Source organism: Simochromis diagramma, unplaced genomic scaffold (assembly GCF_900408965.1).
Source record: "Simochromis diagramma unplaced genomic scaffold, fSimDia1.1 OVJJ01000680.1, whole genome shotgun sequence".
NCBI lineage: Eukaryota > Metazoa > Chordata > Actinopteri > Cichliformes > Cichlidae > Simochromis > Simochromis diagramma.
In genome coordinates, this window is record NW_024387470.1 from 1,405,518 (window position 1) to 1,427,106 (window position 21,589).

The 21,589-nt window shown below is 39.7% G+C and overlaps 1 protein-coding gene across 1 annotated transcript in view; it reads right to left on the reverse strand.

Moving 5' to 3' along the window:
* Window positions 1–20,890, reverse strand: part of xirp2a (xin actin binding repeat containing 2a) — a 68,614-nt gene extending 47,724 nt beyond the window's left edge. The window contains exon 1 of the mRNA XM_040014921.1: window positions 20,488–20,890. Within this exon, the coding sequence (XP_039870855.1) occupies window positions 20,488–20,691 (204 nt within the window). The 5' untranslated portion in view covers window positions 20,692–20,890. The remainder of the gene's footprint in view (window positions 1–20,487) is intronic.
* Between the last annotated feature and the right edge of the window lie 699 nt (window positions 20,891–21,589).

Consider the following 21,589-nt stretch of genomic DNA (forward strand, 5'->3'; position numbering starts at 1 on the left):
GGGGAGCCTCTTTGGGCATCTGACAGAGTGATAGAGTTAATAAGGGACAGGGCCTGGTGAAATCTGTCGAAATGTGGTCGGCCAGCCTGTCGCAAGAGATAATCCCTGTAGGAAAAAAAAAAAATCACTGGATCCTCTTAAGAGTCTCAGCTAATGAAATCAGTGCTTGCCATCTGGGACCATTTCACATGTGACAGACGCTGACAAAGGGGACAGTCAGACCTGTGATGGTGAAACCATGGCAACTGGAAGAACTAACACTGTGTAACCTTGTACCTTTACAGCAGTGCCTATTAGAGGGAGACACCACCTGAGCATAGAGCATGTGGGGAAACTGTGAGTTCATCATCACACATGTAAGGACTCTTTACATTTTTCACTGATTCCTTCACATCTGCTGTTGACATTTATGTCCTCTAACAAGAAGTGCTCATATGATTTTAATGATGTGTCAAGACACATAGAGTCTCTTTCGATAGCTGTCCACCTCGCTCTCTTCAACAGCTATCCTCTGCCTGTCTCCATTCGATGGCATACCCTCTGTGAAAATCAACCCTTTCAAAAAGTCAGTTAAGACTGGAGTCTAAAGGTTTTACTTTTCACATCCCTGGAGAGACAGCATGGATGTAGGGTATTGTCTCAGCTGTACCCCAGTAACAAAGTGATATCATTTCAGCTTGGATGGAGTCTTAAACTGAATCACGTGGGTTTTTATGTTTTCACAAAGGTCAGCTCTCCACTCCAATTTGGATTTCAATTAGGGTTTGGCTGGAGATAATTGGGCATGAACCAAGGATTAAATTAAGTTCTTGTTGGACTGTAAAACTATATCTAATGCACCATCTCCTCTATGTAAAGGAAGATTGTCACTAATTGCTTAAGTTGCTAAGTTGCTTCTTTCACATCAAAAAGTCTTTTAACAAACCGCTTGAAGGTTCTATACCTTGAATCATCATTTCTGTGATAAAACTTAAACACAGTTTGACTCTTAAGAAAGAGTGTCTGAAAACAAGCTTTATCACCCTGCATTACAACCCTGTCCACACACACATTACATATGGAGACTTGGACACATTGCAAGGGAGTAGTGGGTATCCTTTCACAGTTATTGTTCCCATGTAATGTTGTGATTGTGTGCTATTTTAACTCAAATCATTATCTTTTTCTAAGCCTAACCAAATGTGAACACAATGTTAAACTAGTGCAGCTGTGAAGGAAAACCAAAACATCCACGCAGGACAGTTTTTTCCTTTCAAACAGTATTTGCTCTTTGCTTCTTATTTAGTGCCATCCAAAAGTGTTGAAACAGCAAAGCCAGTTTGTTTGTGCTGCTGACTATCCCCAATGTTTTTGAAATATCTCTGATGGATTTTCCCCCTTTGCTTAGCTTTAGAATGGTAAGCTTTCGTCCTAAAAACAGCTCTCTGGTCTTCATTTTGGATGCTTAATGACTAAACAGTAAGTTATATTTGACACACCTGGGTAAAAAGAAACACCTTTGATGCAAAATGTGTAGTTTTGCGCAGACATAAATAGCACATAACAAATCTGAAAATCTGATCATAAGGAGTACCCTCCTGAGAACATAACCAAGATGGTGGAGGTGTAGTTGAACCTCAATCCACTGTGTTTATTTTTTACTGTTTTCAGAGTGTTTTACTAGCTTTTAGACGTGCCAAATGATCTGAATGTATATAATGGTATTGGCAAATTTGAATTTTCCATTCTCTTAATGAAAGTGAAAAAAGTAAAGATGACACAGGAAAAACATGCTTAACAATGTTATGAGTGTTGATGTTGCACACTACACCTACTCTGTTAGCAACACTTGTCTGAAATACCACAAAGACAACAAGCAGCTGATAAAAGAAGAGTCACCAAACCATAAATGAGTAATCCACGAGCTGTTGTGAGAGTAAACACATACTGTCACATTATCCAAGAAATAACTAGGATTTGTGTAATATTTTAAACAGCGTATGCTGATAATATTTCCTGATTTGAGACATTATTGTGCAAAATGTTTATCTTGTCCTGTTACAAGTAATAGTGGTCGATACAGTTTTCTCAAATCACCGTGGTTACGGTGTGCTGAAAACATCACTTTGCCAAAACTAAGAGCTGCTCTGTGCCTCTCCTGCACCTGACTATCTCAGAAATTGCTCCAAGTGTTTTTGCTGGAGTTGGTGAAGCTACAGCAGCAGTTCAGATCGATCAGGTCAGCTAGTTCGATATCAAATGTAACACATTGGAGGAGAGAGGTCATCTACCTAAACAGAACGTACTCCTTAAACTCCTTTAAATGTCTTGTTTTTGTGCTGCTCGCTGTTCGTTTCTCTCTCCCTCTTCGCTTTTGTTCTCTTCTTTTCTCAGCCCGCTTTCCCTATACTGTCCTACCTGTCATTTTTATTCACTGTTATTCTGCTTTCTTTTCTTTCTTCTTCCCTTCTTGGGGTTGTGACAGCTCTCTGGACTGCCTGAGCTGAGTATGTCAGCAGCTTACTAGTTATCTCAATTGCAACGAGGTCAGTGGTGGTCAGGGTTGTGCTACAACAGCTGGGACCAGTGCTTCCAAGATCTATAAAAGCTTCCATCTCAGCAAGTATAAGGTGAGTCTCTGTGCCCTCCCCTAACTCTGCATGTGTTTCATGTCCTCTAGGTTTTAAATGAAACAGAATAGCTCATTTAAAACTTACAAAGTGCTGTACTTGTGCCTGGTTTATAGCGAGTCGGTTTAGGGGCCTGCCAAGAAAACAAGCCAGTCACACATGACTCACTGTTTGGGTACTTCAATTTATATTACAAGATTTCTTTGACGGCAAATGGTACACACATGAGTGAATCTGTGCACAAAGACATGTGCACTGTATTTACACCTACCATTCAGCCACATGCACGCTTGCTCTAATGCTCCGTACTGAGTGTTTCTGGCCGTGAAAGCTGCCTTATGGGTTCGCTGGCATAACATACAAGTGGCCGCTCTCAAACATGACTCACAAGGCTCAACAACAGAAAACAAATCACTGGTCAAGACTAAGCCAATCAGTTGCTTTGGACGTGTTTTTCTAAACATACATGAGCTTCTCCAACAAGTAAAAGCATAGATCCAGAGGTCGTTGCAGTCATTTCAAATTCTAAGGGAAAAGCTTTATAAAGCTGTCTCAATGGATATTTTGAAGCCTGGATTTGGGGGGTTGTTTTGCAGTTGCTGAAATGTGTGGAACTTACAGCTGAAGTTCAGTCTTCAGTTTAATTTTGTTCAATTTTTAGCTGTGTTACAGTTTATGGCTGGTTCACACAAGCAAAATCAACAGGACCACAAGTGAAGTAAACACTAAAAAACATTGGTGATGATATTCCTTTATGCCAGTGAGGTTAAAAAATAAAGTGAGCTATAGTTTACTTTATGCAATTAAAAAAGAGTGCCTATTCAGTAAAAAAAGGGTAAAGCCTGCTGTTCCCTGGTGTGTTGTTGCAGCAGACCCAGATAAGAAGTAACGGGCACCACTAGACATTTGTGGGAAAGAACCCAAGCCAAGCACCAGCTATGAATATATGTTTTCCATATAAACATATATGGAAAGATATCTATCTATCTATCTATCTATCTATCTATCTATCTATCTATCTATCTATCTATCTAGTTTCTTTAAATAATCTTCAGGACTACAGTAGTTCTAGCAGCTTTCCGAAGGACATCCCAGAGCTCTTCTTTGGATCTTGGATGCCTTTTCTTCCATTCCCCGTCAAGATTTTCCCACATTGCTTAGCCAGGGTTTGATGTCCAAGCTCTTGTGAGGCCAATCCGAGGCTGATCATATTCCATTGTGCATTTTATAAATCCATCCGTCCATCCATCCATCCATCCATCCATCCATCCATCCATCTTCTTCTGCTTGCCCTCCAGGTCGCGGGGGCAACAGCCCAAGTACAGAAGCCCAGACCTTCCTCTCCCTACCCACCTCCTCCAGGCTGGCCTGGAGGAGGCTATCTCTTGGCTTGGCTGTCTCTTGACAGCGAAGCCACCACAGGAGGGGAGGAGGCCTGCTGGAGTTCTAGCTGTCGCAGCTTGACCTTCGTCTCCGCCTCCACCTTCATCAGCTCAACCTCCCTAGCCCTAGCCAGTTCCGCGTCCAAACGCCTAAGCTCTATCTCCCTTTTCAGCTGGAACTCTCTCTCACGCTCCTCCTTCTCCAGCTGGAGACGAGCCAGACGGATTTTGAGCCTAGCATCCTGCTTAGAACCCTCTGATGACTGGATGGAGAGTGGATCAAAACGGGGCAGCGTCATTGGCCCCCCCTCGGGCAACCCCTGGTCCATAGGTGTAGACACTGATGGTTCTACAACCTGGCCTGGAACGTGAGGCGCCACACTTGGTCCAGCCGGACCGGGTGTGCTCGGGGGTTCTTGCATTACAACCACCCTCCTCTCCAACAACCCGGACACCAGAGCGGCTTTCAGCTCGGCTTTGCGTAGACCAGTGGAGACACTGATCCCGTAATATGTAGCCAGCTCATGCAGATCCCTCTTCCTACAAACATCCAGCAGGGCAAGCGACGGCTCTGCCGTAAACCCAGCAATATCAAAAGTAGCCATGAAAACTCAAAACGGCCTGCAAAACACAAGCAAACCACTAAAGGGCCACACACACAACGCCTTCACTACAGAACTACCCACACTCCCCCCAGTCCTGCCTGCTCAGAATCTAGCCTGTCCTAGCTTCTGGAGCGTACCAGGCTCGAGGCCACTTTAAAGGCAAATCATCAAATGCCACAGGCACCGACAAGCCTACCCCCAACAGAGAATCAATCCCCACCCGGGTTTGCTCCGAAAATAAAAAAGGCAAAACAAAAAACGAGTGTCCGAAGGAAGAGCAAATGCTCAGCTAGACACTCCCCTGTGCTAGCCGGGGAGAGCAGCATCTAGCCAAATGACCTTCACACAACACACAAACACCTGTTCACACTTGTACTCAACCCAATTCCTTTCATTCCGATCCCGGACGAGCCCCCACTTAGAGGGGGCTCATCCGGCCAAGAGATATAATCTCTCCAGCATGTCCTGGGTCGGCCCCGGGGCCTCCTCCCAGTGGGGCATGCCTCACCCAGGAGGCTCCCAGGAGGCATCCTTGTCAGTTGCCCGAACCATATCAACTGGCATATCAAAAGACCTTTTGGAGGAAGCCCATTTAGAGGAAGCCCATTGTATCTGTGATCTCATTCTTTCTGTCACTACCCACAGCTCGTGACCATAGGTGAGGGTAGGGACGTAGCTTGACCGGTAAAATGAGAGCTTTGCTTTTACACTCCCCTTGCTCTTCACCACGATGGACCGGTACAGCGACCGCATCACTGCAGCAGCAGCACCAATCCTTCTGTCGATCTCTTCTCCCGTCACTCATGAACAAGACCCCGAGATACTTGAACTCCTCTACTTGGGGCAGGAACTCATCCCTGACCCGGAGTGCGTACTCCACGCTTTTGGAGGTGCTAATTCTCATTCTCACCGCTTCACACTCGGCTGCAAACCGTTCTAGAGCGATTTTATAAATCCAGGTATGCTATTACTACATTAGCAGCGTTTTTGGAATCATTGGCATGCTGGAAAATATAGCAACCGCCAAACAGATGCTTTCTAGATGGTGTCGCATGATAGATCAAAATCTGACATTTTTCTATATACTTGCTTCCATTAATTTTGACGATGAAGATTTATGCTTTAACGATTCATGAAAAAAAAAATCATTTCAAGAGAAATGAGGGGTGACTCGAGACTTTTGCGAGTAAATAGTTTCTGTAGTTGTTGTATTGTTTAACACACTAAAATTATAATATAATTTCAGTTTTAACAATTTTCAGATCACAGCTCTGCAACAGACTGCTGACCAGTTAGAGCGTACCCTGCCTTTTGCCCTATGACAGCTGGGATAGGGTCCAGCCATACCCCATGAGCGTGAACTGGACAGGTGGTTAAGAAAAGAGACAGATGGATGTTAAAAGGGCAACAATATATTTTACATACTTTGCTTTCCCTCTCTTTGAATGTTTATTTTTTTATTTTTATTTTTTTTAACAAATAATTGTACTTTCACCTGATGTTTTGGGATATTCTACCCTACTTAGCTTAAATGCTCATAAAAGTATCATGTATATATCTGAGAAAATCTTACCTTCCTCCCAATCAGCTAGTCAGATTTCATATCTACACGATTTCAAGTAGTGGGTCAATACAAGTGATTGATAAAAGGTGTTACAAGCAATTTATATAACTTAAAAAAAGAAACAAATCACCTAAACTCTCAAAGTCATACTGAAATAAAACTGCATTAAACTAAATAGGCGAGATATTGTCTGAAAAACAAATAAACCGTTTCCTGTGTTAAAATGGAATATTTTGATGATCTATCTATCCATACTGACACCCTCTTTATGTGGGTATATGTGACTTTTTGGTTCCAACAATTTGTTTTTTTGAGCACATCTTATAGAGAAGTTCTTCACTATTGCTTTATTAATTATGTTTATCAAGCCGAAGAAAAACAACTGTGCTCAAAAGAGCCAGAAGAGAGTGGGCAGGTTGAGTATACTGCCAGGACTTTGTGTTCAGCAAAGTAATTGACAACACTTCTCAAATTCAAAGTCTGAAAGATGAAGTTCTGATGGGTAAGCAGTTTGTGTTTTGTTTTTTGTTCTTTCATTTTGTTCATACAGAAATGTTCCACTGTTTCAATAGCTTGTAGGACGGCTATACGAATTTCTGAAGGCATCTTTTAGAGCATTTCTATTCTTGAGTGTCAGGAAAATTGATAGTGACCAGAGAAATTTGAATACTCAATTTAGCTATAGTAAAATAATATTTTTAAAAAAAGAAACTTTCATAAAACCTGGCACTGTACAAAGTCACTTTCCACACTGATCCCTGGGCCACCATGGTTCATCAAAACAAAAAGCGTCACTCATGAACAGCAGATCTTAGCAGCATGTTACCAGTCAAGATTTCCTGTCCAGAGGAAGAAATGCTAAGAGATGATAACTAGAGAAAACCAGGATAAATGAGAACAGCATCTCAAAACAACTCCTATGCAGCCAATTCAAGAAATTCCCAAGATTAAGACAGACTGTCTAAAGGTGGGAAGATTGTGTGAAAGACAACCTCCAATGCTTAGCCATCAGCAGCTGGAAATAGTACCAAGGGACAGCAGATGGAGACAATTAGTGTGAGAAATGCAAAAAAGCAGCTCCATGCCAAGACAGGTTGCCAAAAGTGCCATAGAGTTCCCCGTTCTCAGATCTGACAGGGATTGGATTGAACTTTATTATTATCTAGTTAGTGAATCCAAAAGGATGCCAAACAAAACAAATGATACCATCTGTTAAAGAAACTACACATTAAACTTATGTGTGTTTGCCATACAGGTACAGTGTTGTAAAATTAGTGTGTCAGCATGCTGATGTTTAAAGGATCAAAATATCCATCAGGACATGTGTATTAAATGTATGGAACATCAACAGTTGCTGAGACATTTTAGGACATACTTCTCCTAAAATAAATCCAACATGACTTTTTTTGAGAACTACTTAAAAGCATTGATAGATTAAATAGATAAATAGGAAAGTATGTGTGCATGTTTCCTGCCAATATCTACACTGATTACCTGACTGCAGTATGTGTGGGTACATACACGTTTACCAAAATGTCTTGTACACAAGATTAAGACTTGATTGTTCAATCAGCATCTAAATGATTTTTAACTGGAATCCTTCCAATCTCATAAAATGATGTTCTCGAAAAGTCCTGATAAACAGGTTTGTTCAATTTTTATATTGACAGAGTCAGGTATCGAATATGAGTCTAAATAATAATTAAGCAAAAACAAACTTGGTCTTATCACTTCAATACTGGATTTAAAACTCAGTTAAGCGTAACACAGGAAACATTTTTCTAATAACTTGAAAGCAGGTGTATTCTCTGACTGTAGTCTGCATAAGTGTTTCTCTGGCAACTCCTTCCCTTGAAAACACTAGTTTTGAAATCTCCTCTTAAATCGAAATTGTACAAATGTTCAAAATGCCTGATGTCCTTGTTCATTTGGTCTCCAATGAAAACAAAGGAGCATCAATGGAGTCTTCAAATGACGTTTGCTGCACTTCATCTAAGATGTACCCGACTCTGGCACGCTGGCTTAGCTCAGTCGGGTGAGCAGGCGACCATATGCCGCATAGCTGAAAGTGGCCGGCCCAGGTTCAAAGTCTGACCCGTGGCCCTTTGCCGCATGACTTCCCCTCTCACTTTCCCTCTGCTTTCCTGTCTACTTGGGGTGTATCAATCCAATAAAGTCAGTTAAAATCCCCCCATCCCAAAAAAAGAAGATGTACCTGAATCAGCTGTACATTGTTTTGAAGACAGAAAAACAAATGGCAGGAAGATCTTGTAGAGTTTCTGAGATATTACTGGTCCCTTTAGTGATATAATGCCTGTCCTTTGATTTTCAGATGGCCTTCATCTATTGCTTTCTCCTTTTTAGTTAAAGAACACCATTCCCATCAGTCCCTCTTTCTTTCTCTCTCTTCTCTTTGGCTGCTGCTTTCTTTTCACCAGTGCTTTTGTCTCGGTGTCATAAGTGTTCCCTTTTGCAATCTGCAAGAGGTATGAAAACAATTTATTTTATTTTCTATCCTCTATAACTGTCCTCGTCCTAATGAAAGGGAGGCACAGTGAAAACCACCCACATCAATATTTCAGGCACTCATGGGCAAAAATGGGCACAAAGCAGACATGGTCCAGAAACAGAGTGAGAGGAGGGAGGGCTGAAGAAGAGCACCAAAAAAAGGCAGAAGAGAGTGAGTGAAAAAGTAAATCATAGACTGAGAATGGCACCGCATGGAACATAAAAACATTGGATGAACAACAGAAAAGAGAACGGAGGGGGCAGAGAAGGAGACCACAGGGGTCTGGTTTGTAATAATGATTGAAGTTTTTCCACCAGGGCCAGCTGGGACCAAAAAGCTTAAGTAAAAGGCAAACACACAGACTTGCTCATAGTGAAACGCTAGAGGTGGACAACTGTAAAATTGAAAGATTTTGAGAGACAGGCAGAGGAAATAATGCAGCAAAAAAGAAGAAAGGATACACAGACATGTAATAAATAAAACATGGGCCAAATGATTGTCATTCATGATGACAGAACAGACTGCAACATGCTGGTATTTTCAGATTGGAGCTTTCTGGTTTGATATATGAGGAAAGGGCACATTCAGATATATTGCTGCTCTGGTTGCAGCATATGCTTCATTTTTCTCTCTGGAAAAGAAAATCTCTTATTTTGACACAAAACTTCAGTGGTGTGTTTTCATCCCATCCTGTGTTGTTGTTTTTTTTTGTTTTGGGTTTTTTTTTTATTCTACATGATGCAACATTAAGTCAGAGTTTTCCCTCTGCAGTATTTGCGGTCGGGTCCTGTCAAAATTTTCTTCCTCACTGCCTGATGTGCAGAACTTCTTAAATTATTTATTTTTTTAAATTCTTTTAAGCTTCTATTTTTTCACTCAGCAAGATAAAAACAGGATGAGACATTTTTTGGAATAATCACTTTGTGTATTTTGTGACACATTCTGTCTTATTTTCTAAGTACTACAGTAAGATTAATGTGGATATTACTAACTGGATTGGTACTACAGAACCTTTCTACTACAAGTGTCAGTCACTTTCATGTAACATTCACAGACAATTCAATGGCTGCATCAGGGGCACCAGTTCAGTATCTGCAAAGATTGCTACAGCTGGGGATCAATTCACCAGCTTTCCAATGGGTAGATGACCTACTCTACCACCTGAGCCACAGCCACCACAACAGAACAGATGAGATCATTGAGATGATGATATGAGAACAGATGAACTATTAAGTTCAATGAAATTGTAAAAGTAAGGGTGTAACTAATGAGCGAGACTCCGCTGAGGTTCATTAGCTTGTAAACTTAGCTTATTTAGCCAGACCGTACATTCACAAGACAATTTGTAATACAACAGCCAAAGTCCCTGGGTCAAACCCAGGCTGCTGCATTGAGCTTTGTGGCATATGGTAATCAACTCAGAGAGTTAAACTGTCACCAAACGGCACAAATTTTGAACTGGACACAAAACTGACAGAAAAATTAAAAACAACACTGGGTTGTTAAATGATTTGCTGGTTACTACAAAGTCTTTTTCTTTGTTCTTTTAAGAAGTGGATCCAAAAATTAAGTTATTATTTCTTTGTCCCATTAATGTATGCATGGAACACAACAGGAAAGCTTTGAAAAAATTAATAAAGTTAATAAAGGAGTTTTTCCTTCCCACTGTCGCTTGCTCATCGGTGGTCAGATGATTGTTGGGTTTTTCTCTGTATGTATTATTGTAGGGTCTACCTTAGAATATAAAGTGCGTTGAGGCGACTGTTGTTGTGATTTGACGCTGTATAAATAAAATTGAATTGAACTGAAATTGAATTTAATAGATAAGACACTAGGAGAATGGTGGATAGCAACTATAAAGTAGCATATTGTGAGACTGTAAATTGTAGATCCAAATTTTACCAGTTAGAATTCTCCATAAAGGCCTATCATCTATGGAGCACACACTACCAACTGAAATTAAATTACACAGAGATGAAATATTTCACAGTAAATGCCAAAGATCTGGAAATCAGATTTAAAGCCATTTTAATGAATTATACACCTAATTTTTTTAGAATTTTTTATCATAACATATTTGAATTTGTATCGTCTTATGTATATTTAATTGTTACTGCGGATTTTTCCCCATTTTTTTTATTGTTGGTATGTCTATAATGTATGTTACTCAATACCATAAAATGTTATTTTTTTGTTTGTTGTGGATGCAAAAACCCACAACACACAAGGACAATGGTTAGTTACTAGCAACAGATAATAAGCTCTCTTTGGAACACCTGCAAAAAACATTGTTTTGGAACTCTTGGAACTTTTATTTGATAGGAATGAGTCTCACACCCAGCTTTTTACAAACTGCCATTTGGGCAGGACTCTTGGCCAAATATTCTCTGTAGAAATGTTTGCCTGACTCCCAGTGCCAATGTAAGAGGTTTGCCTTTGAACATGTAATTAACATGAAGATTTATTTCTCTTTTATCTCAAACCATGATATTTTCCATTCCCTAACTAAAAAGCCACTAAAAATTAAAGCCAAAACCAAAGTTTAAAACTGCCCACTTAAACCATCTTGTGTCTTTTGGTGAAGGTCTGGTGCTGCCACCCCACACACAGCCCAGTGTGGACTTTGGTGGGTTTGTATATTTTCTCATCTGACAATACTTTTCTATTGTGCTGCTGCCAAAAGGGTATCCATTGAGAAGCACTTATGATCTAGTGTTAGTATGTCACAACCTGGGAATGGTAATGTGTGGAACAGGAAGTAGAACAAAAGAGTAACTCAAGTTTTATTTACATGATTCAAATACTGTGGTAGACACAAGTTTGCTATGAGCTGTTTACTGTTAGCTTGTCACTTCCACAGCTGGTCTGTCACATGTCTTTTTGTCTACTTAACCTTTATTTATATGGTAAATGGTCTGGTTCTTATATAGCACTTTTCTACTCTATCTGAGCACTCAAAGAGCTTTACACAACATCATTGTACACCAGCACTTCCTTATCTATGCTTTTTTCTAAGTTCTTCCTATCGAATTAGATGTCTCATTCTAATTCACATGCATTCATACTGCAATGGATGCATCAGAGTAACATGGGGTTAATATCTTGCCCAACTTGGCATGCAGACTGGAGCAGGGCTGGGATCAAACCACCAGCATTCCGGTTAGTAGGTGATCTGCTCTACACGTGCCATCTCTGTCAGTGTGTAAGCCAATCTAAAAAGAAAAAGCCAGGGTTTCCAGGGAATTGCATGTAAACTGTGTGCAACTCATTACTACTTTTTAGTGACCAAACTAGGTTGACAGCTAACCCACTGATTAGCTCTGAGGGCTCCTGCTTCCTTATCCCTTTCCAATAAATCTTAATTAAATGAAATGATGTCAATTCCAAAAACAATACCTGGGGGAATGGGGCGGAGGTTGGGACACAAGCACAGACACACACAAAAGCTCAAAAAAATTGTGGGGGCTAATGTGACTGATTAGAGCTAACATGTCCTGGCTGCTGGCAGAGAAAGTCCTAAGAGTAGGCACCAAGCTTCAACAAACAAACCTGAATTGCAGACAAATTGCACTCTGCTGCCCCCAATGCAAACCGCTAGCTGTACATTAGGGTGTGGGTAATTTAGCATCCAGTTCCAACAGTTATTAGCTAGTGTCACTGTGGGATGGAAGCCATAAGAAAAGACTTATGGCTCACAGAGACTTAGCTGGGAAACAAATCTGTATGTTTACATACAAATAGAAAAATAAATACAGGTAACCCGGCAGTTATAGGTCATTAAATCGCATTAAAAAGTTATTTTTAAGATGTACATAGGAATATAGGAACATACATAAGATGTATGTTCCTATATTTGTTTGCATATGTGTAGGTCTTTGACTATGGGTGACACCGAGATTGTGGAGGTTCAACCTACACAGATGCCAAGACACTCACTTTCTTCCATTTCTCTGAAAAAGATCATAGTGTCAGTGATTGGTTGAAAAGTCATCTTAAACACAAAAAGGGAGAGACAGCAGAGTTCACCATGAAGAAAAACTGGAAAAAAACAAAACCTTTATAAAGTCATGGATGAGAAACGCAGACAAAAGCTTCAGTGAATATTTATCAGTGATTTTAACACTCAGTTTTACTTCAGCGTGTTCATAATTCCACAGCGAAAGAAATATTCTGCTCCCTAGAGCACAACACCAGGGAGCAGAATAAAATTAAAAAATAAATTCAAAAAAGTAAAAAGTAAATCTTAAATCAAATTGAATTCAGAGAGGCAGAGGTCGTACGCACGCAGGAAGGCAGTGGGAGTCAGTCTAGCAAAGAACAGGTGAAACGCGTAACTCCAAAGGTCCACAAGGTCATACAGAAGAAAGCCAAGTAAACAAAGAAAGTAAATGATGGTTGGACTTATTGGAAAAAAGTGTTTCTCACAGAACACAGGTGAGACTAATGAGGGCAGGGTATAAAGATATCAACATCACGGATACCAAAACTAAACAGGAAATGACTTGACGGAAACCCAGCAACTATAAAGTAGTTCTTTGTATGTTACCAATTCTTTTCTACAAAAGAGGCTAAGCTAAAGGATCATTAAAAGCACAACAAGAACAAGAGTCTCTGCAAAGCACTGCCATAAGTGCACTCATGCTGTGTATGCATTCATACAGTATGTAGTCACCATTTAGTCTCTCTGTCTCTTGGCCAGCAGAAATCCTTATTCTGCAATCAAGGCTTTTCTCCCCTGAATGTCAGTGTTCTCTAACTCGAGCTGAAACCTGACAAGCATCTGCTCGTGTCCAAAGAGAAAAAGATGTAGGGAAATGAAAAAAAAAAAAACCTTGTTATGTCAGTGATTGTGCACCCCTGAAGTGGGCCCTGATGAAGCTAATCATTATTGAAACATGAATATAATTTGTTAATCAGACTCTGCTTCACCTGCTAAAATATGAACTCACTCATTTGAAATCTCTTTCAACTCCCACCCACCCCCCACTGATTCCCTCTGAATCTTTATTGCTCCCTATCCATCTTCATCTTCCGTACCCTCTGCCTGCCCCTCCCATGCACTCTCGCAGTCCTCTCTTTCACAATATGGCCCCATGCTCGCTGAATGTAAATCATATTTCAGTCTCTTTCATCAGGCGCCTGGCTCTCTAAATGTTCACTGAGCAATTCCAACATCACCAGGCACTACTATTTATACATGTCGACTTCCAAAGAGGCTTGGGATCTGTGTCTGTTTTCAGGCTCCCCCAAATATAAACTGAACCATGTAAATGACATAGGCTACATGCCTAGGTCATATTTTGGGGATTTAAGTCTGTAATTATGTGAGCGAGTCACACAAGATCATGTAGATGAGCAAACTGACTGCTATATTAAAACAAGAGTCACCTAAGCTCCGTGCATATGGGCTTTCTCAACAGTAGGTGGGCTGATTTTAATTTTGCCTTCCTTGGTTGGTGATTTTAATCCAGTCTAGAGACTATGTGTAAGGAAGGAATTTTCATCCCTCCTGGAGTAATAATTACAGACAAAATTACCTTCTGTTTTTCGGCAAACCCCCTTGCCCCCCTGTAATTTTAATTACATCCGTGAGTAGGGGTTTTTGTTTGTTTTTCCTCCACAGATCTGTTCCTTCTTCCACATGATATCCATACGCTGTGGAATTTGGATTTTGTATGAAAATAGAAAAAAAATATCTCGCCAGTCTATCAGAATCACTCCTGTAAACAAAATAAGAATGTTAGGTACAGTACATTCGTTACCACTAATTCAAAAGGACTCTTATGTTATTTGTTATTAATCTCTGTCTCTCTTCCACAGCATGTCTTTTATCCTGTCTTCCTTCTCTCACCCCAACCGGTCGCGGCAGATGGCCCCGCCCCTCCCTGAGCCTGGTGCTGCTGGAGGTTTCTTCCTGTTAAAAGGGAGTTTTCCCTTCCGACTGTCGCCAAAGTGCTTGCTCATAGGGGGTCATATGATAGTTGGTTTTTCTCTGTACGTATTATTGTAGGGTCTACCTTACAATATAAAGTGCATTGAGGTGACTGCTGTTGTTATTTGGCGCTGTATAAATACAATTGAATTGAATTAGTGCTTATTGGCCATTCTAGTAGTGTGTAGTAGGGATAGTCTTCTGAGCCTTTTGATTGAGTGCTGAGAGATTATTTGTTTGGCCACTTAAAAAGATAATATTATTTTTCTGATAGGGTTATTGCAGTTGTAAAGACTAATGATGCATTTTTTCACTTCTTCCCTTTCATGTTAAGAGTTTAAATGAACATCTACCAAATACAAGTCCGACACTTGGAATAAATTCCAGATCGTTTATCTGCTTAATTTGTCATGAAATAATGAGAGAATGAGCCTCACCTGGGCATCAAACCATTTGCCAGTCAACTGTCCAATTATTCTCTAAAAACTGAAGAGTGTCTTTAAAAAAAATTATTTAAACCCCTTGAATTTAAGCTGAAATCCAGCTGTTTCTTTCACATGCATCAAAAAGCCTTTACAAACATATTAGCACAAAGGTTGCATTATATAATAGTATCAGCATCTCTGCAAGAAAAAGAAAAACTCAAATACAACCTGGGTTTTTTGAGGTTGTCCTACAGATGGAGTGTCCTACGTGTTATACATACTTGTGCAGATTTATATTTTTTGAAAGTAAGTAAAAAAAATCTTAGAGTTTTGTTTCCCTTTAAACTAACAGAAGATATAGTGACTATAAACGTCTACTACTTGTAAGCATGGCCATGTTTGCCATTATATTTGTCGTTTATATTTTCCAGTCAAAGATTTCGTGTGACTAAGTATAGATTTACAGAGCTGCTAGCATAGCTATGGCTTAACTGTAACCTCCTCTTTATTCTCTGCATTTTCAATGCTCTAGTCAACAGGTTTACAACCACCTAATTTGCATTGTGCGCCTTATCTCAGGAGCACTTCCTCTTTTGTTTCGCTATGGCAACAATGATTGGGGTATGTGCAGTGGTGCACTTGCAACGCCACACTGAATTTTTCAAAGAATGAGCCTTGAGGTCTTGGACTGTTTATCACACATGCTTTTGTGGGGCTGTGCATATAATACTGGTTTAGAAAAAAAGACCATGTGAGTCACACGGAAATCTGTATGGAAAAAACAGAGAACTGGAGATATGCATTCATTTCCCACACATGGAAATTGATTATCATATATTGGAAATGTACATATGATACATTACAGTACCTATAGAAACAACCTTAACAACCACAGACTTAAATAAACAGAAAATTTTATACTTGTACACTCCATAAACAAACCAAACAACGCTAGGAAAAAGACTCCTTTGAGTCAAATAAAGCAGAGCGATTTAGAGCTTCTGTTTGGTAGCGTGTGACTATTCTCACATCCAAGGAGACAAGCAACAAACCTTCATCATCATGCAGCAAGACTAGCAACTCACACACACATGCCTGTGATGCCAGCTCCATTAAAAGATTTGAATCAGAGACAAAATAGATGCCTGGTAAAGTGTTAATGGAATTTTTACGAGCCCAATGCACTTGATAAAGACGCTAGCATCCTCATCAAGTCTGGATTGATTTCTTGCAGGGACATGTTGTGGCTCTTAGTTTATTTAATATTTAATTAAGTGCGTTTAGGTATGGTGGTGCATATTGATTGATCTCGTCTTTTTATTTTGTGGAAAATGGTTCACAATTAAGCAAAAGGCAGTCTCATTTTTCAGCTTTCAGCATGTCATCTGGCACTTTACAATGGGATTCCTAAGTGTGACAGAGTGGCAAAATCCCACTCACTTAAAAGCAGGCAAAAGACGACTTTAAAAAAGCAGCACAAATGAACTATATGAAAAGCCTAATGCATTGCTTCTTTTACTGCCTTTCATATCAAACACTCTTTGAATACAGGTCTTTCCTCAAGAGTATATCGTGAAAGCTTTAGAGAAAATATTTCCAACTATTGCTTGAATCAGTCCAAATGTCTGAGAGTGAGTCAGTGACAGTGATGATTTAGGTTATGAAAATAAACTGGGGGAACATTCCAGACCTCTTGTGCCGCTGTCCGAATTTATGTAGACACAGTTTGAGCCAGAAACCAGAGACCATGAGACCTCTGCCTAAAAAAGCTTAGACGGCTCTCTATCTTTAACCATGTTATCCTGTTACCCAGCTGTGACCAGGATTATACCATAGTATGAAATCCTTTTAAACTCTGTTATGTTGGGTTTAAAATCCACCAGATGCATCAGAATTAAATGTTTCACCGTTTATGTAAATCCTGATAATCTGACAGCCTTAGACAAATAAAAAGGCCATTTTAAGACATCTTCTGGGATTAGGAATCAACTGTAATTAGCATAGGTGATGAGCAATTGTCTCACCGTGATAACTTCCTGATTAAGACCATATTATTTATCTTCCTTTGCACACAGTTTGACCTATACTGTGACTGCTGTAAACCTCAGCTTACCTCCTCAGTCCAACAGATGTTACACTGCCACCCACTGGCAAACAGCGGCCATCGCATCATGAATGAGCACCAACTCATGGCATGAATGCCAGAAAGCCATGTGTATACATTTTAACCATCTAGTGTCCTGGTCAGTGGCCTACATTTGTGCATATATACAGAGCCCATTCAAACTTTAAAGAGTTAAACATGACACAGCACCACCACATCTGTTTAAAGCATGTGTTTATTCTTCCTTGTGTGCACAGTCATGACCAGGAGGGCAGGCAGATGTTGTAAACGCAAGCCAGTATCCCACGCATACTACACAACTGCAAAAAAACATACTCCTTGCACAATAAAACCTTACATCATTTCAAATCCATGATTGTTGCGAACAATCCTCTCAGTCCTCTCTCCCCACCAACACTGTGGATTCTGGCCACGGCTGAGCGACCACCCGGGAATCCATCACACATTGCTTTTGCTGACCATCGAATGGCATTGTGCTGTTTAAATAAATGAAATGGAGCGCAGATAGAAAAATGCTGTGCATCATCAAATATGAAGCACTACAATATAGATAAGCTGGAGATGAGGTCAGGTTTTATAGCCAGCCGGTTGCAGAGTGCTAGTCCTCACTCTCTCTGGGAATCTGGGAATACTGCCCATATGCTCCACTGACACTGACTACAGGCTTGTTTTTTTTTTTGTTGTTGTTTTTTTCTACGGAGCAGATTATGAGCACTCATGATACAGTGCCAAGATACAGCATGTGTAGCAGTGCCAGCTTATGACACCCAGACTTTTGACCAGCTGTACAGATTGTTACCTAAAAAGAATATAAATAACTGATCTATTTTTGTTTTCCTAGAGAGACACACGTAAGAGAGAAATACGTTCGAATATATATATATATATAAAGAACCAACTCATCATTAGAAGACTTGAGTCTGATAGAAAATTTTGCAAGGTGGTAACCTGATTAGTTAAGAAACAAAGAAAGACAAAGGTAACTGTTTCCCAGAAGCATTATGGTAGCAGTCTTTACTGGAAGTAGACTGTAAATACAGTAGTAAAATATGCAAAACTCTGTCCTAAAAAACCTCTTTTCTTTTATCTAGGGATGACAACTGAGAACTGGTTCTTGTGGGGAAGAAACTAAGAATTCCAATAATTCCTTGGAATTTTTTAGTCTGCGTGCCTATCAATTCTACAGTTGTGCTACAATCAACTGATTTCAGTTTGTGTGGTGCGTCTACAGCGTGATTATAGACATTAATTTTAGTTTTACTGCACAAAATAACGGGAGCAATTATTATTTAGCAATAATATTAGCACACTTACCCAGTATTTAATATTGCAGTCATGTAGGAAAGTAATTATTTTAACCAAATATGAAATTTCATACAGAAAAGTCATAACAAATCCTAACATGTTTTTATTTTTTAAGCAGCAGTTAATAATTAGGAAGGCTGTTGATTGGTATTGCAGTTCTACCTCTAATTGAGGTTTCGCTTTAGAAAACTTGTATATATTAACTGTCTAATAAAATTACATTAATATTTATGTCACACTCTTTCTTTGAGCAGAAAAATAAGCCATGAAGACAATACTGACGTTTTAAGCTAGTTAATAAAATGACAGTAAATTTAAAAGAAAATCACAGTTTCCCCTCCTGCTTTGTGATACTGCAAATGAATGTATTGATTATGTTTAAAAATGACTTCTGCTTTGGTCTACAGTGAAAAAATACTTCTCTCTTTAGCTGCTGAATGCTAATGTTAGCTAGTAGCTATTAACAAAAACAATATCCTGCTACAGATGTAAAATGTGCTAATGGTAGACATAAGCATAACTGAAGCAGTAATGCTACATGCTACATACTTACATACATGCTTTGTATGGATAAAGAAAAGCAAGCATGTGTCTCTTCATGTTTGCCACTACAAGTCACTTCTCTCACCTTACAAAGACTCATTTAACGCCTTGTTACAGAAAAACTCTTTGCTGAAACAGCTTTACTAAGCCAAATACTACAAGACTGACTGATAACACTGAGAACACATGTATCAACATTTCTTTGTGTATCAAAGCCTAGCACCATTTTCCTAATGGTGAGATAACAAAGTTTTATACATGGGAAACTGAAATGCAAGAGCCAAAATAAAGCCAAAGTGTAGGTGTTAATTCCTGAGATTGTTAGAGGTCAGATAAGTGTAGTCCAAACCGCTCTGATTAAGAAAAAAACAGGATATACTAAAAGATAAACTTAAAAGCTAAAGAAAACGTCTGAAGATGCTATGGTTAAATCTTGACTTTAGTGATGTACCTCATTAGTCACAGACATAAAATGTTTTCATCTCAGGAGCCAGGTGTGAATTCTGATGGACCCACCTCTCTTTCTCTCTTTCTCTCTTCTCAGTCTAACACAGAAGCTTCACGCTGCTTCCAGCAGCAGCCGACATACCAATTACAGGGTTATTTTTAAAATCCTGCTTAACCATAAAGCCCCCAAAATAGGTCTTAAATAACAGGGTGTCAAATATCAGTGCATCTCTGCCACCACTCGGCACCGTTGTATATTTAAAAATACATGGTCCATAATTCATCAACTGTTTTGGATTTTGTTGCCTTTTATTTTATGCATTTGGAATAATTTAAGGGGTTTGAATTGGTCTCTAAACCACATTAGGAACAAAAAAGTAGGTCATCTGGGCCTTTTTGTCCCATCATCAGACATTTGGTAAATGGGAGCTTGTCTCATAATGGAACACTTCAATTCCAACAGACTTAGATTTTCCCCTCAGAGAAGCCAGCTTGGATGGAAAAACAAAGCTAGAGAGAGAAGGCCGTCCTCCTCTCGGGTAAGGAGACGTGTCCTAGAAGCATTTTCCCCCAGAATCAACAAAGTGATGGAAAACTCCAAACTGCCAGCAAGATAACTGTACTAAAGTAAATAGAGAGATAAACAGCACTGTGTGTTTTCTTTCCCATTATATCCAAAAATAAGTCACCAGTAAAGGTCAGCTCCTGCCAATACATAAAGAAAGAGAGCTACAGTCTGCAGCAGTGAAATCTGCATAGTGTACACTTTCACTCCACATAAACTTGATGGCTTTTGCCTGAAGCATGACTTCACAGTCATGTTACCACTACTGACTTTACATTTTTCTGAAGGTTGCAAGAGCTTTTCAATTTGTTCAAATGTGCATTGCATTAAAGCCATCCATCTACCAAACACACTCAGCAAAAAGTGGCAGTTACCTATACCACTCATTTCCCCTGGAGAAAAATGGATGTCACTGCTCACAAAAGTGCAGTTCACATTGCAATATAAAGACAAAACTTCACAGTCAAAGTACTTACTGTGTTTGCTACAGCGGGCTTCTCAAACATCCTCTTCAGGCTATCGAGTGGGATGTCAAACCTCTCAATCCTCTTAGCAGCCTGTATGTCCTCTCTGAGCACCGGATCATCTGATGCTTCTACCTGTAGCCCAGAGGGACTCTGAGAAACGGAGCCTGAGGTCACACTCGCCACCTCCTCTCTATTTCCTGATTGAATTTCCATTGTTGTAAAGAAACCGTACACCCCCACTACCTCTTTTCTCTTCAGGTTGATGCACTGAGGGGAAGTCTATTGTGTCAGGTGAGTCAGGAAGCGAGGGGGGTATGAGAGGATGAGGGACAGAGATGAGATGTTACTCGAGTCCTTCTCTGTCTAGAGAGCGCTCTGGGTTGTGCAGGCACAGTAAGAGGCTCGAGGAAGGAGGAGGAGAATAGCAAAAGTTCACAGGGAAAGTTTTTCCTTTCTCCTCTGCCTTCGAATCACTCATGCTCACAGAAGGCTAGGTAAAGTCACATGTTTACAAAAAAGAGAAGCTGTCTGCCTGAGAATAAAGAAGCGGGAAATGGGACAGGGAACCCTAACCTTCTGTTAAGTTTCCTCTTTAACAGCTTAAAATATATAGTTAATAATGTTCAAATAGCTTAAGGATTCCTTAATTATATTCATAATAATACATTTATATTATATTTAGATACATTTTATGGCAAATGTATCATTTGACTCGTGTTGATTGTACATATGAAACAGACTTTTGTGTAAGGCAAAGATGTAAAGCTAAACCATTTGTGCTGTTTCAGCTTCTGTGTTCTGGTGTTTTAGATGCTATCACAGTAAATGTTAGAAATGACACCTGTGCTTTTCCAGGACTCACATTTGCCATCTGCCATGAAGTGCGTTTTGTCATCAAGAAGGAGGTCCAGCTAGAAATTTCTGTGAAAATGCACAAATCCATGTCGCTACATTTAGCAACCTCATTTCTCTTACATTTGTTCATTTCTGTAGTTGTGCACTACTACTAATTAAATATAAGCAGTGGGATTGTGAAAACCTGAAAACTGACTGTGGGTTTTCACAAAACTTGCAGCTGCCGCAAATGCATTTTAGAAACTCCTCCAAAATA